Source organism: Falco biarmicus, chromosome 1 (genome assembly GCF_023638135.1).
Source record: "Falco biarmicus isolate bFalBia1 chromosome 1, bFalBia1.pri, whole genome shotgun sequence".
NCBI lineage: Eukaryota > Metazoa > Chordata > Aves > Falconiformes > Falconidae > Falco > Falco biarmicus.
The window spans coordinates 81,107,166-81,124,582 of NC_079288.1; the positions used below are offsets into that span (position 1 = coordinate 81,107,166).

At 40.6% G+C, this 17,417-nt stretch overlaps 1 protein-coding gene across 3 annotated transcripts; it reads left to right on the plus strand.

The window, feature by feature from the left end:
- The first annotated feature begins 133 nt into the window (after window positions 1-133).
- LOC130149997 (histone RNA hairpin-binding protein-like) lies at window positions 134-15,254 on the plus strand. Of its 3 annotated transcripts, none has more exons than XM_056340419.1 (12): window positions 134-357; window positions 2,015-2,131; window positions 3,897-3,998; window positions 4,706-4,837; window positions 8,008-8,157; window positions 9,031-9,162; window positions 9,847-9,963; window positions 10,953-11,060; window positions 11,457-11,570; window positions 11,871-11,984; window positions 12,755-12,947; window positions 13,850-15,254. In XM_056340419.1, exons 1-10 carry the CDS (start codon window positions 293-295, stop codon window positions 11,974-11,976), a joined length of 1,143 nt encoding a protein of 380 aa, XP_056196394.1. In that variant the 5' UTR covers window positions 134-292; the 3' UTR covers window positions 11,977-11,984; window positions 12,755-12,947; window positions 13,850-15,254. The 3 variants fall into 3 exon arrangements, with proteins under 3 accessions (XP_056196394.1, XP_056196384.1, XP_056196374.1); XM_056340409.1 differs by having other exon boundaries at window positions 136-357; window positions 9,028-9,162; window positions 12,772-12,947; XM_056340399.1 differs by having other exon boundaries at window positions 137-357; window positions 9,028-9,162.
- Window positions 15,255-17,417: the final 2,163 nt, after the last annotated feature.

A 17,417-nucleotide genomic window follows, 5' to 3' on the forward strand; every position in this document is an offset into this window, starting at 1 on the left:
CGCCGGGGAGGCTGTGAGGGAAACGGTGCCCTCGGCCTGAGGGAAGCTGCGCCCCGCCGCCTCACAGGAGCGTGGGCTGAAGGACGCGCCTTGCCCGTGTAAAACCCGCTCCCCGCCGGCCCGCTCCCGCTGCCGGCCCGCAGCACTGCCCCAACAGTGCGCCAGCACCCACCGGAGCTGGTGCGCATGCGCCGGGGCCGCCCCGCCCGGCAGGAACGGCGCGCGTGCGCGCTGCCTCAGGCGGCGGGCGCAGCCATGTTCGGCGGGCAGCGGCGGCTGGCTCGCCTCAGCCATGTTCGGAGGGCAGCGGGGCCCGCGGCGCCGGGGCGGCGGCGGGGAGCCGGGGGAGCTGCGCAGGTGGGAGCTACTGCGGGGGGCCGGGGCGTGAGGGGCATTGCTCCCTCAGGGCGGCGGTAGAGCTCCCGGCGCTCTGCTGTGTGGGCGGGTGGGCGTGTGGCGTCTGTGGGTGGGGGTAGGCGGTGCCGGCCGCGGGGTGGGCTTCGTTCGCCTTCCCCGGCCTGCAGCCCGGCCCCCCTCGGTAGCCGGGGGAAGCAGGTGCTAGCAGCTCGCCGTCCTCCACCGAGCGTCTTCAGCCCCTCGCTGAGGGCATGTCTCTTGCGGGGGGCTCTTTTGGTCTCTTCTGGCAGTGGGAGGGAGCTGGGTCGGGGCAGACGGGCTGCAGCCCGGGCAGCAGCCTGTGGGCCCGGGTGGGGAGGGCGCCGGTCCGGCGGGGTCGCCTTAGGGCGGACCCTGAGGTGGGCAGCGACTGCACGGCTCGGCAGGTGAAGAAATACTGGAGTGTTTCTAAAAGGCATACTTTTCGGTTACCGTATTTCCCCAGATTTTCAAATAGTGTTGTCCCTAAGGTATGCTAGGTGGTGTGCCTTCCCGGTCTTTTTCAAGTCTTTTGAGTAGTTGTTGTTGAGGGTGATTGGAGAAAAGTTTTATCCACTCGCTACCTTTGCAAAAATGGAATGTGATGTGTTGAAAGTGTCTGTTTGCCTAGATGCACGATTTGGAGTGAGCTATTTGTGCTGTGTGTTAGTAACTTTGAGGCCTCTGGGAGCAGGAAACTCCCAAAGCCAGTCAGGGTGGAGGAGGAAGGGGAAGAAAATGGGTTGTTAATGCAGGATTAAAATAGCAGAAGCCTTCCTTCCCTCTCGCTTGTTGAGTTAAAAAGTGATCTCACACATGCAGAATGTGTGTTTGCTGTTTACTCTCACATACAGAACAACAGTATGTTTACAGTGTGGAGTCTGCAATATGGGATCATTCTCTCAGGCTTGGTGGTGATGCATCTGCAGGTGTGGTCCTTAGCCCAGAAGCCAGGCCTGATGTTAGCACATTCTGTGATGGTGTTTTGATTAGTAACCTATCATTTAAGGTGCCAAAGCCGCCAGAACTTGAGGAGGAAAATGTAGATAACTCCTTGTCCCCTGCTTACTTGTGAGGACTCCACAGCAGTGTCTGGTAAAGAATTTCCTGTGTAAAAGTGTTCCCATGTAAACATTTGACCTACTTCTCCTTAGACATGCTGGTTTCTTATGTTGAAGTGATGTTTCTGTATTTGCCTCTTCCACAAGTTTAGTAGCAGGTAGAATGGCATATAAATGTCAAATAATGCGTTGCTGACAGAAGATAGTCTATGAATGTTGGCACATATCAGCAGTTCCATAAGCACTGGTGACAGTCCTCTTGGGGTTTTTTTCCCCCTTTTTGTTAGCCAAAAGTATACCCTTTCTGTTTGCAATCTAAGTATTAATAGTTTATTTTAAAATTCTGATGTCTTATTTGGATTACTCAAAGATCTTTTCTCAGCAATTGCATTGTCTAACAACTTTGTTAAGTTAGTGTTGCCTGAATGAGTAAATTGACACAAATAACATATCTGTATGCCAAATCTGCATTTTGTAAATATAGATGATGATACTCTTTTTGTCCATGTTTGTTTTGTATAGGCAATGTTCAGCGACTTCCAGTGACTTGATTTCTGATGAAAATTCTTGTGTTCTAGTTCTGTGCAACATCCATACTGCTGGCATCAAGTACAGGAATGTAGAAACTGGAATGATTCAGATTCTTTGGTGTTTGATGAATATCAACGTAGACATTTAGACCAATGGCTGGAGAGGTAAGGAGTATGTGCGGTTTGTTTTAAATCTTCACTTTGCTGTGCTCTTTTCTTTAGGATTCCAACAAAACCTTAGATGTGATTAGATGAAATGTTTAATACAGTAGTACAGAGTTAGCAGACAGTATCTGCATTGTGCAAGAGTAGACCATTCAGTTTGGCTAATTGAAATACATGCCATAATTTAGCAAGTATTCCATTTGAGAGAAATGGTACATGCTGAGGTAGTAGTTTAAGCCCTTTATTGTGGAGGTCTTCAGTGTTAGTGTAACATTCCATTAAAGCAATATGCTTTTATATAAAGGTGCATAAGCAAAGCATAAAAAGTTTAAGCGTGGGCCAAGCATGATGTTTGCCTCTTCACTTGACAGTATATTTGGTATATTTAGCTGTACTACAGTTTTTAGTAAATATTTTCTTTTCCTGTAGTCCAGTACTGAGAACATTCTGAGATGAGATCAAATTTTATAGGTAGGTAGTTTTAAGAGTATTTTGCTTTGCTTTTGGGTATTTTAGACTAACCACCTAAGGTGGAGGCAGGTTGAGATTGGTATCTTTATGTCTGACAGAAGTATGAAAAGTGGTGAGTGCTTGGATATGTGCAGATAACTGGGTAGAATGTAAGTTAGAAGAGATTAAATATTTTACTGAATAAATATATAATTTGTACATCTCTGGGTATTACATTGTACGAAGGCTATTGTAATTTCTGTGGCATGTTTGATATTGCTTCAGTTAATAAATGAATCTTTTTGAGGAGCTTAGGAAAGCCTTTGTATTCAGGACTGTTTTCTTTCTTTGATACTATCATAAAAAATATTAACGGTATATTATGATTGTGAGTCGCATTGGATGTGCTAGCAGCATTTTGTGTTTCTCTTCTGCTGAGTAGATTCCTCCGTGGAATCTTTGTTGTGTGTTAAAATAATATTGGTGGCATAGATGGTAATTTTGTCTATTCATGTGAAACTGTTTAGGGTAAGTATGACTATAAGCTAAATGTACTTCTGTATTATGTTAACTGTTAAGGCATTAATGTTGAAAGAAGTGGACAGACTAAAAGAAGGGAGTTTTCATCACTGCAGAATATTACAACATTATACAGTTTTCATTTATTATATTTTTTTAAGTTAATGAGGAACCTGATAAGTGTTTCTCTGCTCGGAGAGCACCGGTGATCCAACTGATTATTTAACTAAGAGCTTCCTGACTCACTCTTTGGCTTTACATACCAGGCTTTACATTCTTGAAATGATTATGTTGTGATATGACAGTGTCTGACAAAATGTTGTTTCTGCTCACATGATGGGCATTTTTCTATTTTTTGAGCATCTCCCTGGTCCTTTACAAAGTCCTTTGCCAGTGACAGAGAGCAGCAACTAGATATGAGTTTGACTTCAAGTAATTTCATGAGTTGTGCCCTTTAATGGCATTGCAGTATTGAGAAGGTCCTCGAGTAGTAGAAAGGTGGGTTCGCATTGGCTGAGCTGGGAGTATTTTAAGAGGTTGCCAGGTCTGTGTTCTGACATGAAATTCACTTCATGTCCATTTTCTTTCCTGGCAAAGTAAAACTGATAATCTTACATCACTGCTGAAGGTGACTTGGGCTGAAATGTTTTAATTTGTTTGACTTTGAACTGAAATAAGAGTAGGGGCATGCCCGTGATGTTATAGTTATGAAGCTGTTTTTGTCCACTACTGAAGATTCTGTTCATTAAAAATGTTCATCAATAAATGTTCATACTGAGTTATCGTTATTTTCCAGCTCTACAGCACCAGAACATTCTAGGCCTCTTTCTAGTTACCCTGACTGGGAAAGTAGAATTGAAGAAGACAAAGCAATGAGAACATCTAAAAAAATTATGAAGTAAGTACTGAACAACTATTAACTATTGTTGCATAGCAATAGCCATCTGATGATCTCTGACTACTTTACATGTATTAATGAAGGTTTGAAATACAGTCAGGCTGTTGCATTTCAAGCCTGAAGGAATCCTTAAGGACATAGTAGCACTGAGAAGTCTTATCTCAAAAGCTACTTGTATGATCATTTCAGATTATCTTCTTCAGTTTAAATTGTACATTCATTACAATTTTCCATAGGAGAAAATACAGGAATTGTGAAAGGAAAAATGAAAACCAACCACTGAGGCTTGGAGAGAGAAATGACTATTAGATTATTTAAGCTAGCTTCCTTTATTATTATCCGTCTTACTGAGTTTAAGCTTTTTTCATATTTGTATTAGGAGGTTACATACATATGCAATAATCATGTACCATTTGGTTTGCTTGTAGGGCTAGCTATAAGCTTCTAGTAAGGCAGCTCTAGCACCAGTACCCTCAGGTGTATGTTTACTTGTTACAAACCTGAGCAATTGCATGAACTTGCAAAACCTGCTCTTGCGGTGATTCATTTGGTTAGCACAACTTTCACTTGTGTAAACTAGTGAAGTAAGAGTTGTGCTTGCTGTCTGTCAGGGTAAGAACCCAAGCAGTTCTAGAGTACGTGTTCATATAACTTGCTGTGAAGCTATTAAGGTTCTTTTCAACCTAATTCTAATTCTTATTTCTAAGTTCTGTTTCAACTGATTCTGCTAATCCAGCTGAAAGGGAAACCGATGAAGTGGTTCTGAGGAGAAGACAGAAACAGATCAACTTTGGAAAGAATACTCTTGCATATGACAGATATATTAAAGAAGTTCCAAAGTAAGTTGCACTGTGTCGCACATTTCCAAATAAACTCTTACTTGTTCCTGGTGTGTGTGTGTAGATCGGCACACAGGTTTAGTTCTCTTAAAACTATATGAGCAGTAAATGAAGAAAACTTAAATTTATTTTTATCAAAGAGAAGCTAGGTATTTTCTGTATATGAGCAAATTTAGCGAAAATTTAAAGCTAAATGTTCCCTTTGTGTATTGCTGTTACTATTAGCAAATATACTTTAAATAAATTCTGTATTAATCAGCTCCTTGTGATGCTTCTGGTGACTGTGCTGCTAGGTCAATGTGACGTTAATTGATACCAGAAAATGTCAGCTTTGAATGAGGACTGAATCAAGCCTTGCATTTAAGTGTTGGTAAGGGAGAACAGTCTTTAATAATTCATCAGTAACTAACAAATCAAAACCTGAATTTTTTTTTGTCATTCTTTGTCATTCCAGTTTGGGCTTCAGACAAGATTTCTTAGCCAGCCCCCTCTACTTACTGCAGAGCTGTCAAGATTCAGAAGCTAGTTTGTAGCAATGTGTGGATGTGTACTTGTGCTATTGGTTTTTTTTGTGTTTCGTTTGTTTGTTTGTTTTGAGGGTTATTTTTTTAGAGGTGTTTTTCTAAATATGGCTTGCTGCTTACAGTTGCCAGCTTTCTATGGATTCTACCTGTTAAGAGTCTGGGTGAAAATTGCCAGCCAAGTGCAGTGGACACTGCAAGCTTGTTGTTGAGCAAAACTTGAAAGATTAGACTAGATGACTAAAAATCAACTACAGATACCATAAATGATCACAGATATCACACAATGACATGGTGTTGTGGTTTAACCCCACCTGGCAACTAAGCACCATGCAGCCGTTCACTCAATTCTTCCACCATCCTGCCCCAGCAGGATGGGGAGGAGAATCAACCCCAGCTGGCAACTAAGCACCACGCAGCCGTTCACTCAATTCTTCCACCATCCTGCCCCAGCAGGATGGGGAGGAGAATCGGGGGGAAAATGTAAAGCTCATGGGTTGAGATAAGAGTTTAATAGTTGAAATGAAATAAAATAATAACTATTTTAATGAAAGGGGAGAGAGGAATAAAACTCAAAAGAAAAAACAAGCGATGCACAATACGGTTGCTCACTACGTGCCAACCAACACCCAGCCAGTCCCCATGCAGTGATCGGCAGGCTAACTCCACCCCAGTTTATATACTGGACATGACGCTCAATGGTGTGGAATAGCCCTTTGGCTAGTTTGGGTCAGCTGTCCTGGATCTGCTCCCTCCTGGCTTCTTGTGCATCTGCTCACTGGCAGAGCATGGGAAACTTGTCAAGTCCTTGGTTTAGAGTGAGCATTACTGAGCAACAGCTAAAACATCAGTGTGTTATCCACATTATTTTTATACTAAATCCAAAACACAGCATTGTACCAGCTATTAAGAAGAAAATTAACTCAATCCCAGCTGAAACCAGGACACACTGTCACATCTTCAGTTACACTTTTTTTTTTCTTCAAAGAGTCTGGGATTGCTTTGTGAATTGTCATTTTGCTTGTCATTTTGTTGTCGGTGGTAGGACTGCAGCCAGTCTTACGGTGATGCCTGGCACTTGCATAGCTGTGCTGTGTTCAGTTAAATCATAGGTGGAAATCAGGAAAAGGTGAGAACAGTGTTCAGAAAAAACATGGGATAAACCTTAAAAAAAAAAAAAAAAAGTGTTTTGGGTTGCACTTTAATGGGGTAGTTTTTAATACTGTTCCTTAGCAGGGATCTGTTTATCTTAACTTAGAAAAAGTGTTATGGTATGTTGATCTGTAAAGCTGGTAGACGGAACCACTTAAGACCAAGGTACTTACTATGATTTAAAACATTATTGTAATATACGTCCTGCCAGGCATAAAGCTGACTCTGATATAGTAGGACTATAAACGGGATTGTTTTGTGCTGTAGATACAGTTTGAGTGAGCTCTCCAGTAGTAATCTGGTGGGCAGGATCTGGGTTTGAGATACCAGCTGAGAAAAAGTACTTCCAGCCATGAGATGATCCCAGACCCCATTGTTACAGTGTCTGCTCAGTGTAAACTCAGTGGAAAGGCATATCATTTACATTTTACGCAGAGAGTGGGGTACTTTGTTTTCTAAACTCCTAAGCGACAAATGCTATTTAGAATTCTAGCAATTCCTGTTGTAGTAACGCATGGACAGTGGTGAAATAAAAGTTGACGTAAGATACTTGTGCATTGACCCCTGCCAGCAGCTAAGTACCCACACAGCTACTTGCTCCCTCCCTCTCCCCAGTGTGATGGGGAAAGAATAGGAAGAACAGAAGCAAGAAAACTGATGGATTGAGATAAGGGCAGTTTAATAGGTGAAGAAGAGAAGGGGGGGGGGGGGGAAGCAAACGATGCAAATGCACTCAATCACTCTCACTGCCTGCTGCAAGCAGACTGGTGCCTTGACAGTCTCTGACCAGTGGCCGCTTTGGAAGACACCTCCCCTTCTTCCTGTGCTCTTGTTTTTTATGCTAAGCATGATATTCTATGGTGTGGAATATATCTCTTTAGGTAACTTGAGTCAACTGTTCCAGCAGTTTGCCCTCTCAACTTCTTGTTCGCCCTGAACTTAGTGGCTGCGAGAGGGCGCAGGGCAGAGTGGGGGAAAAAGAGGAGGCCTTGAAGCTGTGCAAGTACTGTTCAGCAATAGCCAAAAATTTGTGTGTTATCAGCAGTGTTTTAGCCATAAATCCCAAACACAGTACTGCTATGAATGAAGTTAACTCCATCCCAGCCAGACTCCGTACAAGGCTAAACACAAAGAAACTGCACCTGTCTCAGTAAAACTGAGACAGAAGTAGCTGGAGGCTAGGATGCTGTCAAAGGAGTATCAGTTATGCTGCTTCTGTTTCATATTTGACCATGGGCAGTAGGGATCAGGTTTTGACAGCTGTCAGATTGCTGGACTTGAAGAACCTCTGTCTGACTCAGCATGTTATTGTTAGTTGTTGCTAGAGTGGTCTGGTTTTGACAATGTTTTAGAACATAGGCATTTCAGTTAAGTGTTTAAAAATATGAAAATTTAATTTATTAGGCCACTGACGCCTGTGTGATCTGATAGACTGAGGGTTTTTTTTAAGAACAGAAATCATGTTCTGAAATAATAAATGTTACTTTGTATTTACAGGAATCAGCGAATACCAGGAGTGCATCCTAGAACTCCCAACAAATTTAAGAAGTACAGCCGCAGGTCCTGGGACCAGCAGATCAGGTTATGGAAGATAGCACTGCATGCCTGGGATCCTCCTACTGAAGAAACCTGGGATCTGCAGCCAGTGTGCGTATGGGTGAATTAAGTCGGCATGTGTCTCTAGCTATACAGGAGGACTCTCTATTTCCTTTAGAGCATTCCTATCTGTATTTCCTTTAGAGAATTCCTAACTGGGAAGAAAAGAGGGGATCAGGCTTAGAAATGGAAGTCTCCTTGAATGCCTTGTTTTCCTTTTGAATTGTTAGTCTTCAAGATATTCCCATTATTTAGTCTAAATTCATCTTCAATACGGCGCTTTGGGGAGCAAGGTATTTGGTCTGTCTACATTAGTATGCTTCTTTCCTCTGGGTGTTTATGCTGGTGAGCACAAGGTGCAATTATTTTTCTAGAAAAGGATAGGCATAAGCAGAAATTCCATTATTGCTGTGCCTTGACATTGATAACCTTTCCATATTTCCTTTTTCTGATGTCAGTGGAACAGCCTTTCTCATGCAATAAAAATACGTTAGAGGGTTTGAGAAGTGTAAGAGTATTAAGAGATTTCTGTGCTCTGCAGGACAGTGGCAGCTATGTTCAAGATGGAATTTTTTTTATCTTTTCAGAACTTTGTATTTCTGTAACAAGGCTAGCTCTGCTAATTGACACCACCTAAAACTTTGTAAGATTTGAACTAGTAAATTGAGAGGAAAAGAGTTAATGGAATTCTATTAGCTCTGTTACTGCATTGTGTAAATAGTTTTAGCTGTGTTGTAATTGACCTAAGGTCGAAGCTGCAGTTGTTTGCACCATTTCGATGTCATACAAGATGAACTGTTAATTATTACTGCAGCTTAACTGTCTTCTGCTTGGAATGGTAAGCCAGATGGGTAGTATGTAAAATCCCTTTTTTTCCTTCCCCCCCCGGCTTTTTTCACTTTTTTAATTTCTTGGTTTTAGAAGTACAGAACCCTCAGGCAGTTCCCAGGAATGGTTCTGCAAAGACGAGGATGTTTCCGGCTCCTTTGTATTTGACGAAAAGCAGAAAAACGAGTGTGAAGATGAATGCAGACAGACTAACCACGCACTGGAGAGGTATGAGGTCACTTCTATGGTTAACTTACTGAAACAATTCAATACACGTTGATGCTGTCAGGAATGATGTTTTGTAGGAAACATTTAACAAGGGAGGGCAGTTAATGCTCAGCTTTGGAGTTTGGCACTTTTGCTGTTGAATGTAATCCACACTGGTATGGAGTGCTAAATGTGGAAAAATATCAGCATTACAGAACTGCATGATTAACAGTGGCAAAAGGGAGTGTTTTTTCAGCTTCTGTGGTTATACAGTGGGGTACTGACATTTCTTCAACTACTGTTGCCAAATGCTGAAAGTAGGATGGATACCTTTTTCAGAAACAAGAGTGACCATCATTAATTAACAGTATTATGCCTGTGTGCAGAACAGCAGGGAGACTTAACAGTGCAGCACCTCATGCACTTCCCTGTTTACTGAGATACCTTGATCTGGGGCATGTGCATGGAGCTGAAAATGGTCCTGCTTCCAAGTTTCTTCTGCGATTGTGGCTGGGTTCACTTGCCGGAATACAGTGGAGTGGTTACCAAAATTTGAGCCGTTTTCTCTGTTCTTCTGTTGTGACTGAAGAGTGATACCTCAAAAAAAGTCTTCCTGTGTAGCATGTACTGTTATTTTGCAGGACTCTGATAAGCATTTAAACACAAATGAGAAATGTTGAGTGTGTAATTTGTCTTTTTTTGTAGTCCCTGTTCTCCAGATTCTTCTCCAGTCTGGAAACGCAGAAAAAGAAACAATTCTGACTCCTCTGGGGTTTCACAGAGCAAAAAACATTATGTGCATATGTGCCACACACTGGAAAGGTATGAAATTATTTTCCATATGGAGATTCATTGATACTATGCACTGACTTTTGGAATATGGCTAGTATTTATCCCTCCATTTCTTAATAGCTTTACTTTTATCTAAATGTGTGTGCAATTTAATGGGGAAGGGAAATCATGCCAGATAATTGTGTTGTATGATAGCAAATATTTGCAGTGATCCTTTGCAAAAGTGAAGAAACTTCAGTGTCAGAATGCACAAAATAGCACAGTCTAGTGTGTAGATTTAGGCAAAACTAATGTGCTGTTGCTTTCTCGTGGAACTTGGTTTCTGCTTCAGAGGTTGTAATTCTGAACTTGTTAGGCATCTGCCGTAGTTATTTCTTGTACCTCTTATGTGCACTGTATTCTGCTTTTTGGCTTGCAGAGTGTGTACAAGTTGATGAATGTTATGGTAAGGGAATCAGCCCAGTGTTCATTGCAAATCTGTCAGCAAATACTGAACTTGCTGCCTGTTTAATTCTCACCATATTGCCTCCTTTGCTACAGGTATTAAAGAGAATACGTATCCATGAAGGAATGTGAAAGAAACTTTGTGTGTTTTAGTTAAGCTTTTCCCTGCCTTTATGAAAGATGGTATGGGTAGATGGAAGAAAAGGGTAGAGTTTTTCAGGCTACGTCTTCATTTGAAGTTGTTCAGGAATTAAACTACTCCTCTAGCAATTGGTCTTTATCATATTTCCTTTTTTTTCCTTTCCTAGCTGCTTCACAAGAAGTCTTCTTATAAATGAGAACTGATAGGCTATGTAGAGGAGAGCATAGTTTAATTATACAAAGTTTTGTCAGAACCCCAGGAAAAGTGGAACAATTATTTACGTTTTTGGGGATTTAGTAGACTTTTCACACTAAGTTTAGTTTATACAGGTGTGGGTTTTTTTCTCTCTACTTAGCCCCCTTACCCTCAGAAGAATTTAGAGGAACTGTGTTGCAAAGGTCCATGGTTTCAGACCTTTTCACTTTCTTTCTAGTCTTACTGAATCAGGATGTCAGGAGGCTTTTTCAAAGTGCTCAGAGTGGGAAGCCTTTGGTGAAAATAACGAAGTAATGACAGTACAGCATGGTATAGAAATAACAAGGTAAATACCATAGTCATCATGATTTCCTGTCTATTGCTTGTGCTGTGAAGTTGTCCTTTGCTTTTTATCTTTCTTTTCTTTCACTGTTTAATACCACTGGTTTTTTCTTCTTCCATTTCTTCCAACATGCGGTGTGTTTGGTTGTTATTTGTATTTACTTGGCTTTTTCCAGTCTGATTCTCCATCTGCTGCTTCTGCCATTAAGTAATGCTGGAAAATGGTGAACCCCTTTCACCCTCTTTGTATTATGGAAAGCAATAGCATTTTACAGAATTGGTCCCCATGGTTGTTACTAGCCTCTCACTTGCACAGCCTAGGAGCTGAAAGCTTCCTCTCTGCCTCCTTAGAGGTTAAGATGTTTTGTGCTGATAATGATAGTTGTTTGTTTTTATGCAGTGACCCGATTCCAGCTAGCTGTTCTTCAGGATGGAACAATCAGAAACAGAAAAAAACTAACTTCATTCTGCCTGACAGCAAAATTTGCAGAGATACAGACTGCAGGCTGAAGAGGTATAAAATGCAACTCATCGATCAGGGGCTTTTCTTTCCGTATTAAGTTAGAAACACAGTTGCTTTATTGCTGTATTTCAATCCAAGCTTTTCTTATAAACATAGATATTTTTTTTTAACTATTCTTCTTAGGGATGTGTTGGCCAGTATTTATATGTTGTGTGGTAATATTATGTCCTTAATGTTCTTGTGTTATGGTCTGTATTAGAGTAAATAGCAGGTTGTAGCTGTATTTAGTATAAAAGGTTACCATATTAAAACAAATTGCTCTTTGGTTTTTGTTTTTTTTTTCATTTGTAGGCTTAAACTTTGTAGCAGTTTATTGGAAGGACATCAGCCAGAATACCCTGAAAGGGGATGGGGAAGTGCAAGTGCTGAAGGTAGAATAATGAGGAAAAAAATTTAAATACCAAGGTGAGCTCATGCTGACTACTTATTTTACCTGTTTTTTTCAGTAGCCAATATACAGGTGTCATTCTACAGAATCCAACTGTTCAGTTCAAGCAGCCCAGTTTTTCTTTTTATTCCTGTATTGTATTAGTATTTTATCACTTCTGATTGCATTTAATGCAGCAACTTAAAGATCTAATACTTCGGACCCGGTAAATTGAAACATTTTACCTGTTCAGCCAGAAAATTTTTATCATTGTGTTATCACCCGAATGATAACGAGTCAGGTTTTTAAATTATTTCAGTAGCGGCTTTGTTGCCTTTTAATATTTTTGTGATGAAATCACAACTTTGCATTTGCAGCAGTAGATTTCAATGAAAATTTTCTCTTGGACTGTAGATTCCTTTAGTGCATTAATAGGATGGGTAGTAATCTTGAGTCAAAATAGCTTTTATTAGCAAATAGCCTTTTGTATGACTTGATTGTCTTTGATCTACATTCAGTGCAGGCTCTGAAATGTTATGGACTAGGATGTAAATATCTGTTTAATAGTGATGTGGGAATATTTTGCATAGTAAAACATATGGCATTAAATATACAGCACAGTATTAATTTTAGACTATGTAGATTTTGAATTCTAGCAATATGAGGAAAAGGCAGGTAGAGTAAAAAATTGTGCTAATGATATTTTTATGTTGACTTTATTAATTTTTAATTTAAACTCTTTGAGCATGAATAAGACAATACGGATTCACTTTAGAAAAGTGCTAATTCAGTATTTGAAAATATTTAGTCTCTCTTTGTATATAGAAGTATCGAAGAAGGACTTTCTCCTGTGACAGAAAATGATTTGAAGAATAGGGTTATAGTCGTGAGATCAGCAGATCAAGTCTTGGAAAACTGATGCAGTCGCATAAAATCTGTACTGAAAAAGCAAGAGATTTACAGTCAGCATATGTGCAATCAACGTAAGGTGAAATGTGCAGGTAAAAGAAGCATGCCTTTGTACATCATAGTTAAGAGAGCCTTTCTGATCTTCTGTATAATTGATATTTAGCTGCTTTGCAGTTGTCTTTGTAAATAAGGCTCTATTACGGAATATATATATTCAGTGGGTTCGTAATCACTCATTCTAATTGAAAAAATCTTTGTGACACGTAAAATGTAGAAAGTGAATTAAATAGCTTCTCTGTGGAGCAACACATGGGTTTCCTGGGGATGCAAAGATCAGTATTTAAGAGACACTGCCTTTAACCATGGGTTTTAGGTGTGATGAGCTCTAACTCAATTGGCAGAACGTCAGCTGTGGCAGGGAAAAGTTGCTTGCAAACCAGATACTGGTTTACATGGTAGAATTCCATACCGCCTGCCTTTTTGCTAAAAGAAAACTTCTGTCTTAAATGGGAAAAACAGAAGTGGCTGTTTTGAAGCCCAGTTAAATGTCTGTAAGTTTGAATGTATGTGGTTGCTTTTGAAAGGAAAAAACCTTAGTAGGACACTTATGATACAGCAGAAATGTGTTAATTAGAATTGAGATAAAAATGTATTTTATGAATTAATAATGACATTTATGTGAAAATTATGCAAGGGACTGGGAAAGATAGGCTCAGCTGCTTCATTTGCTCTGACAAATACTTCAGGAGTATAGAATATGTAGTATTCTCTATGTTTTTCCAATAACTTATGTTCGCAAAGTGTTCATACTATCTGTAACTTTCTTTAGTATTGACAATATAGGTTTGTCTTTTATACTGTGTTTTAAGCTCACCATATGCAGCGCTGTGTTTCATTTACTGTTACTATAACACTGCAGCTTAAAATAGTAAATGTTTTGCTCTTAATGACTAGATAGATTGTATTTATAAAATGCTGTTATCTACCTTTTTAGGTTTCTCCAGTTCTTTAAGGATAGTTTTCTGCAAGCTCTGCCTCAAGTGTAAAACTTCAGGTTTCACTAAGCCTGTGCTACAATGATGATGGATGTTCCTTAAAGCTTTTGCGAGAACGTTTCTGCTGTACCTGTGTTGGCAGATGACATGTGCATCGTTATAAAGGCTGTTTCAGTTGATGGATCCTGCTGTTGCCATTTGGAGATCGTGCTACTTAGCATGCTAATGTTACGCTGGTGAATTGGTCCAATATTGAGTCAATCTGCAGAATGCCACCCTTTAAACGAAGGAGTTAAACTCTGTTTCTTTTACTGGACCAGAATTGTAACATCCAACCTGAAGAACTGCTTCAAAAGAATGTACATAATTGTAACCTTTCTCCAGTTAAACTGTTCTTAGCTTTTGGATTGGTTGCTCATCCATTTGGCCTTATTTACTGTTCTCTGAGATAAGATATATTAAGTTTGAATTTGTCTGTGCCTAGTGAGAGAAAAGAGAGAGCAAGGGCAGATGGTTTATCAAAATCTGATCCCTCTCTTTAAGGGGGTAAGTGACTGTATGAACAGCAACACAGTGTAAATACCTGGATTTTGCTTTTATGTTATTGCATCCTGACCTGAAGAGACAATCTACTGCTAAGGGTATTAAGAGGATGAGTTCAGTGCCTGCTGTTCCTACAGGAATTGGAGGTGAGCAGCAGCATTTGCAGGTTTGGAGCTGCTTCTGGGCATGGGCTGTCTGGGCTAAGGGTGGTGATGGTGTTGAGATAGGCTCTCCTTTGTTTTACTCTTCTAGCACTGTGATCAGAAGGTCAAAGTGAGGGCTGTGGCTACAGTAGAATTTAGACCAGATTCATGTGCCAGTTACAAGAATTTTTTACAGCCCTTGTGGCATTTTGTGTGTCATGTACTGGGATACAAATGCCTGGTAGAGCTGGGAATTGTCTCTCTGTAGGAGTTTGGTTGGTGGTTTTTTTTTTGCAAGACCACTGCAGAACTATGTCAGGCCTAGGGATGACACACAGTGGCCTTGTTGTGGGGCTGGCAGTGTACCCAAGGGCCAAAAACCTATTGTGCTGCTGATGTGGGAGTAAGCTGCTTCCCCAGAAACTACTCCCAGTCCCTTCTAAAACATGATTTCCTAGCATGCTCGGGCATAGCGTTCAGTAGTGTCCCAGCACAAGGGTGGCTCAGTCACACACCACAGAGCACTCAAGTGTGTGTATAGTAGGAACACAGTTGTACAGCAGTTTTCTAAGAAGTAATAGTAAGAATAACTTAGAACCTTGTTGTTCCAGCCTGCATGCTTTCATGTGATTTATGGTGATTGTAAATACGGGAATGTGTTAAATTTTTGGCATTTTGTCTTTATGCAGCAGAATTAAAGACTTTAACTTTAAAGATCCCTATTAGTCTGCTTTTGATGTTATGTTGTCAGAGTTTCATTACAAAAGGAGCATGTGGGTTCAGTTGTCTTTTTTTTGTTTGTTTGTTTTATGGTGTTTTGAGTTATTTGTAACCCTTGCTAAAAGGGGGAAGGAGGACTCTTCAGAGATGAAAACAAACTCTTAAAGGGAGTTTACAATTTGAGTTGTGTCCAACCCTTCATTTTTTATTTTGACATCTAGTCATGAACTTTAGTGCATTGTAACCTAGTGGAAGGGAGCAGCTGAAGCCCCAGCACTCATTCTGCCATGAGAAAGGTGTCCTGGAGAAGATGGAGCAGTTGGGTAAGAGTAATAGGCTGTCATGGAATACTTAAGGTCAGCTGTCAGAGCCCTTAAATTTTTGCCTATGATGGATAGGACCTGCAGTGGATATATGGACACAAATCCATAGGATTTGTAATTCAGCAGTCCTTAAAAGATCTTTTATTTCTCAGTTGAAGATACTTAGACTAGAAATAGAATATAACCATTTTGCCTGTGGCAGTTAAATTTTGGGCAGATTTATTCCCTAATCCAGGTTCTGTATGCTTGGCCAAGCTATGGTAGCACAAGGAAAGGAATGATACTGAGATAGGTTTGAGGTCTGCTAAAGTCGTTCTTGCAGTGCTGCCACTGGATGTAGGACCATCCTAATGTCTTCTAATTAGTAACAGTAACCTCATCAGTCTGAGCAGAGCAGTTAAAACTGGAATGCGGACAGTCCACTAATTTGTTTATCCAAGGCTGTTTGGCATAAGAGTTTACAACTGAGGTAGGCAAAGCTGAAGTCTGGTAGTCCATCTCCAGTTTGTATTTGCTAGCCTTCCATAAATTTTACCTATTTTAATTAAATCCACTTTGCATATATCTGTGCTCAAGTTTGCAATTAAGTCAAAATAAACACTGAACTTGAACGGCCAAGTTTAAATTTCTTCAAAGAAGTGACACGTATCTCCTGTTGGCATGCTTCCACTGGGAGAATCTCCTTACAGATGATACGTTATCTGTGGTTGTAGAAACAGTCCTTCACCAGCAGTTCTGCTATGCCATTGGTTATGTGTACTTGTGGTGTGAAAGTGTTTTCTTTGAAGGAATTTCTTTGCTGACAAGGACAGAAAGATGCAAGGCAGCTGTAATCCCTAAGCTGTGTTACAGCAGGCAGTTCTGCTGGATAAACTGAATTTAACTTGTACACAGTGTTGTGCTAGAAGTAGTGTGGCCTCTAGGCTGGAGCTATCTGTCTGGCTCACTTGGATGTGTTCAGGTAAACGTGCAGTTCAAGACTTCTTATCTCAGAGCAAGAGTTTGTATGTGTTTTGAACCTATGCTGTACTTCAGGCATGTCCTTGGTTCAGGAACACAGTTCTGTTTTTCATAGCAGTGTGTGGGAAAGAAAAGGTGCTAGCATGGCAGACTTTCCTGCAGGAGCATGGGTGTTTATGCAGATGCCACACAGGAGGTGCATGCGTTTGTACGGTTATGGTAAGGCCAGGTAAAGGGAAAAGAACTTCCAAGGTAAATCCTTTACATTGTACTGTTTAGTGTTTTACTGAGCATAGAGCCAGCCTGACTGTTACCGCCCAGAGGCAAGCATTTTGGAGACATCCTACAACAGAGATCTCTGAGGACATTAAGTACAGGAACTGTGTACAGCCTTTGAGGAAAAACTGAGGAGTTGATGGAAAGTGAACACAGTTTCCCCTTACCTCCTCTCAAAATACCACTGATTTCAGCTAGGAGCACTAAAGTATGTAGTCATTCCAACCAAAAGGCATTAAACAACTAAAACACTGTTTCCAAATAGATACTTAGCAGGAGTCTGAGATACGCATCATGAGAATGCAGATGCAGTTTGTAGAAGTGAAACATTTGAATTCAGTGAATTCACAAATGGGGGGGGGAGTGTAAAACCATTGAAGAGTCAAGCGAAGTAATGCAAGATAACTCAATACAAAGCAAGCCAACTGCTGAGATTTCAAACAGTTTTAATTTCTAAAAGCTATTGCAAATTATGTCTGAAGACTCTTGGTCTGGCCTGGTGCAGTCCCCAAGGCAGGCTAGCAGGGAGCAGTCGTCTTCCCACTGCTGAAGTTAGTTTTGCTGGGAAGTTGGTGTGTCTTGTGTGTACTCATTCCTCTGTT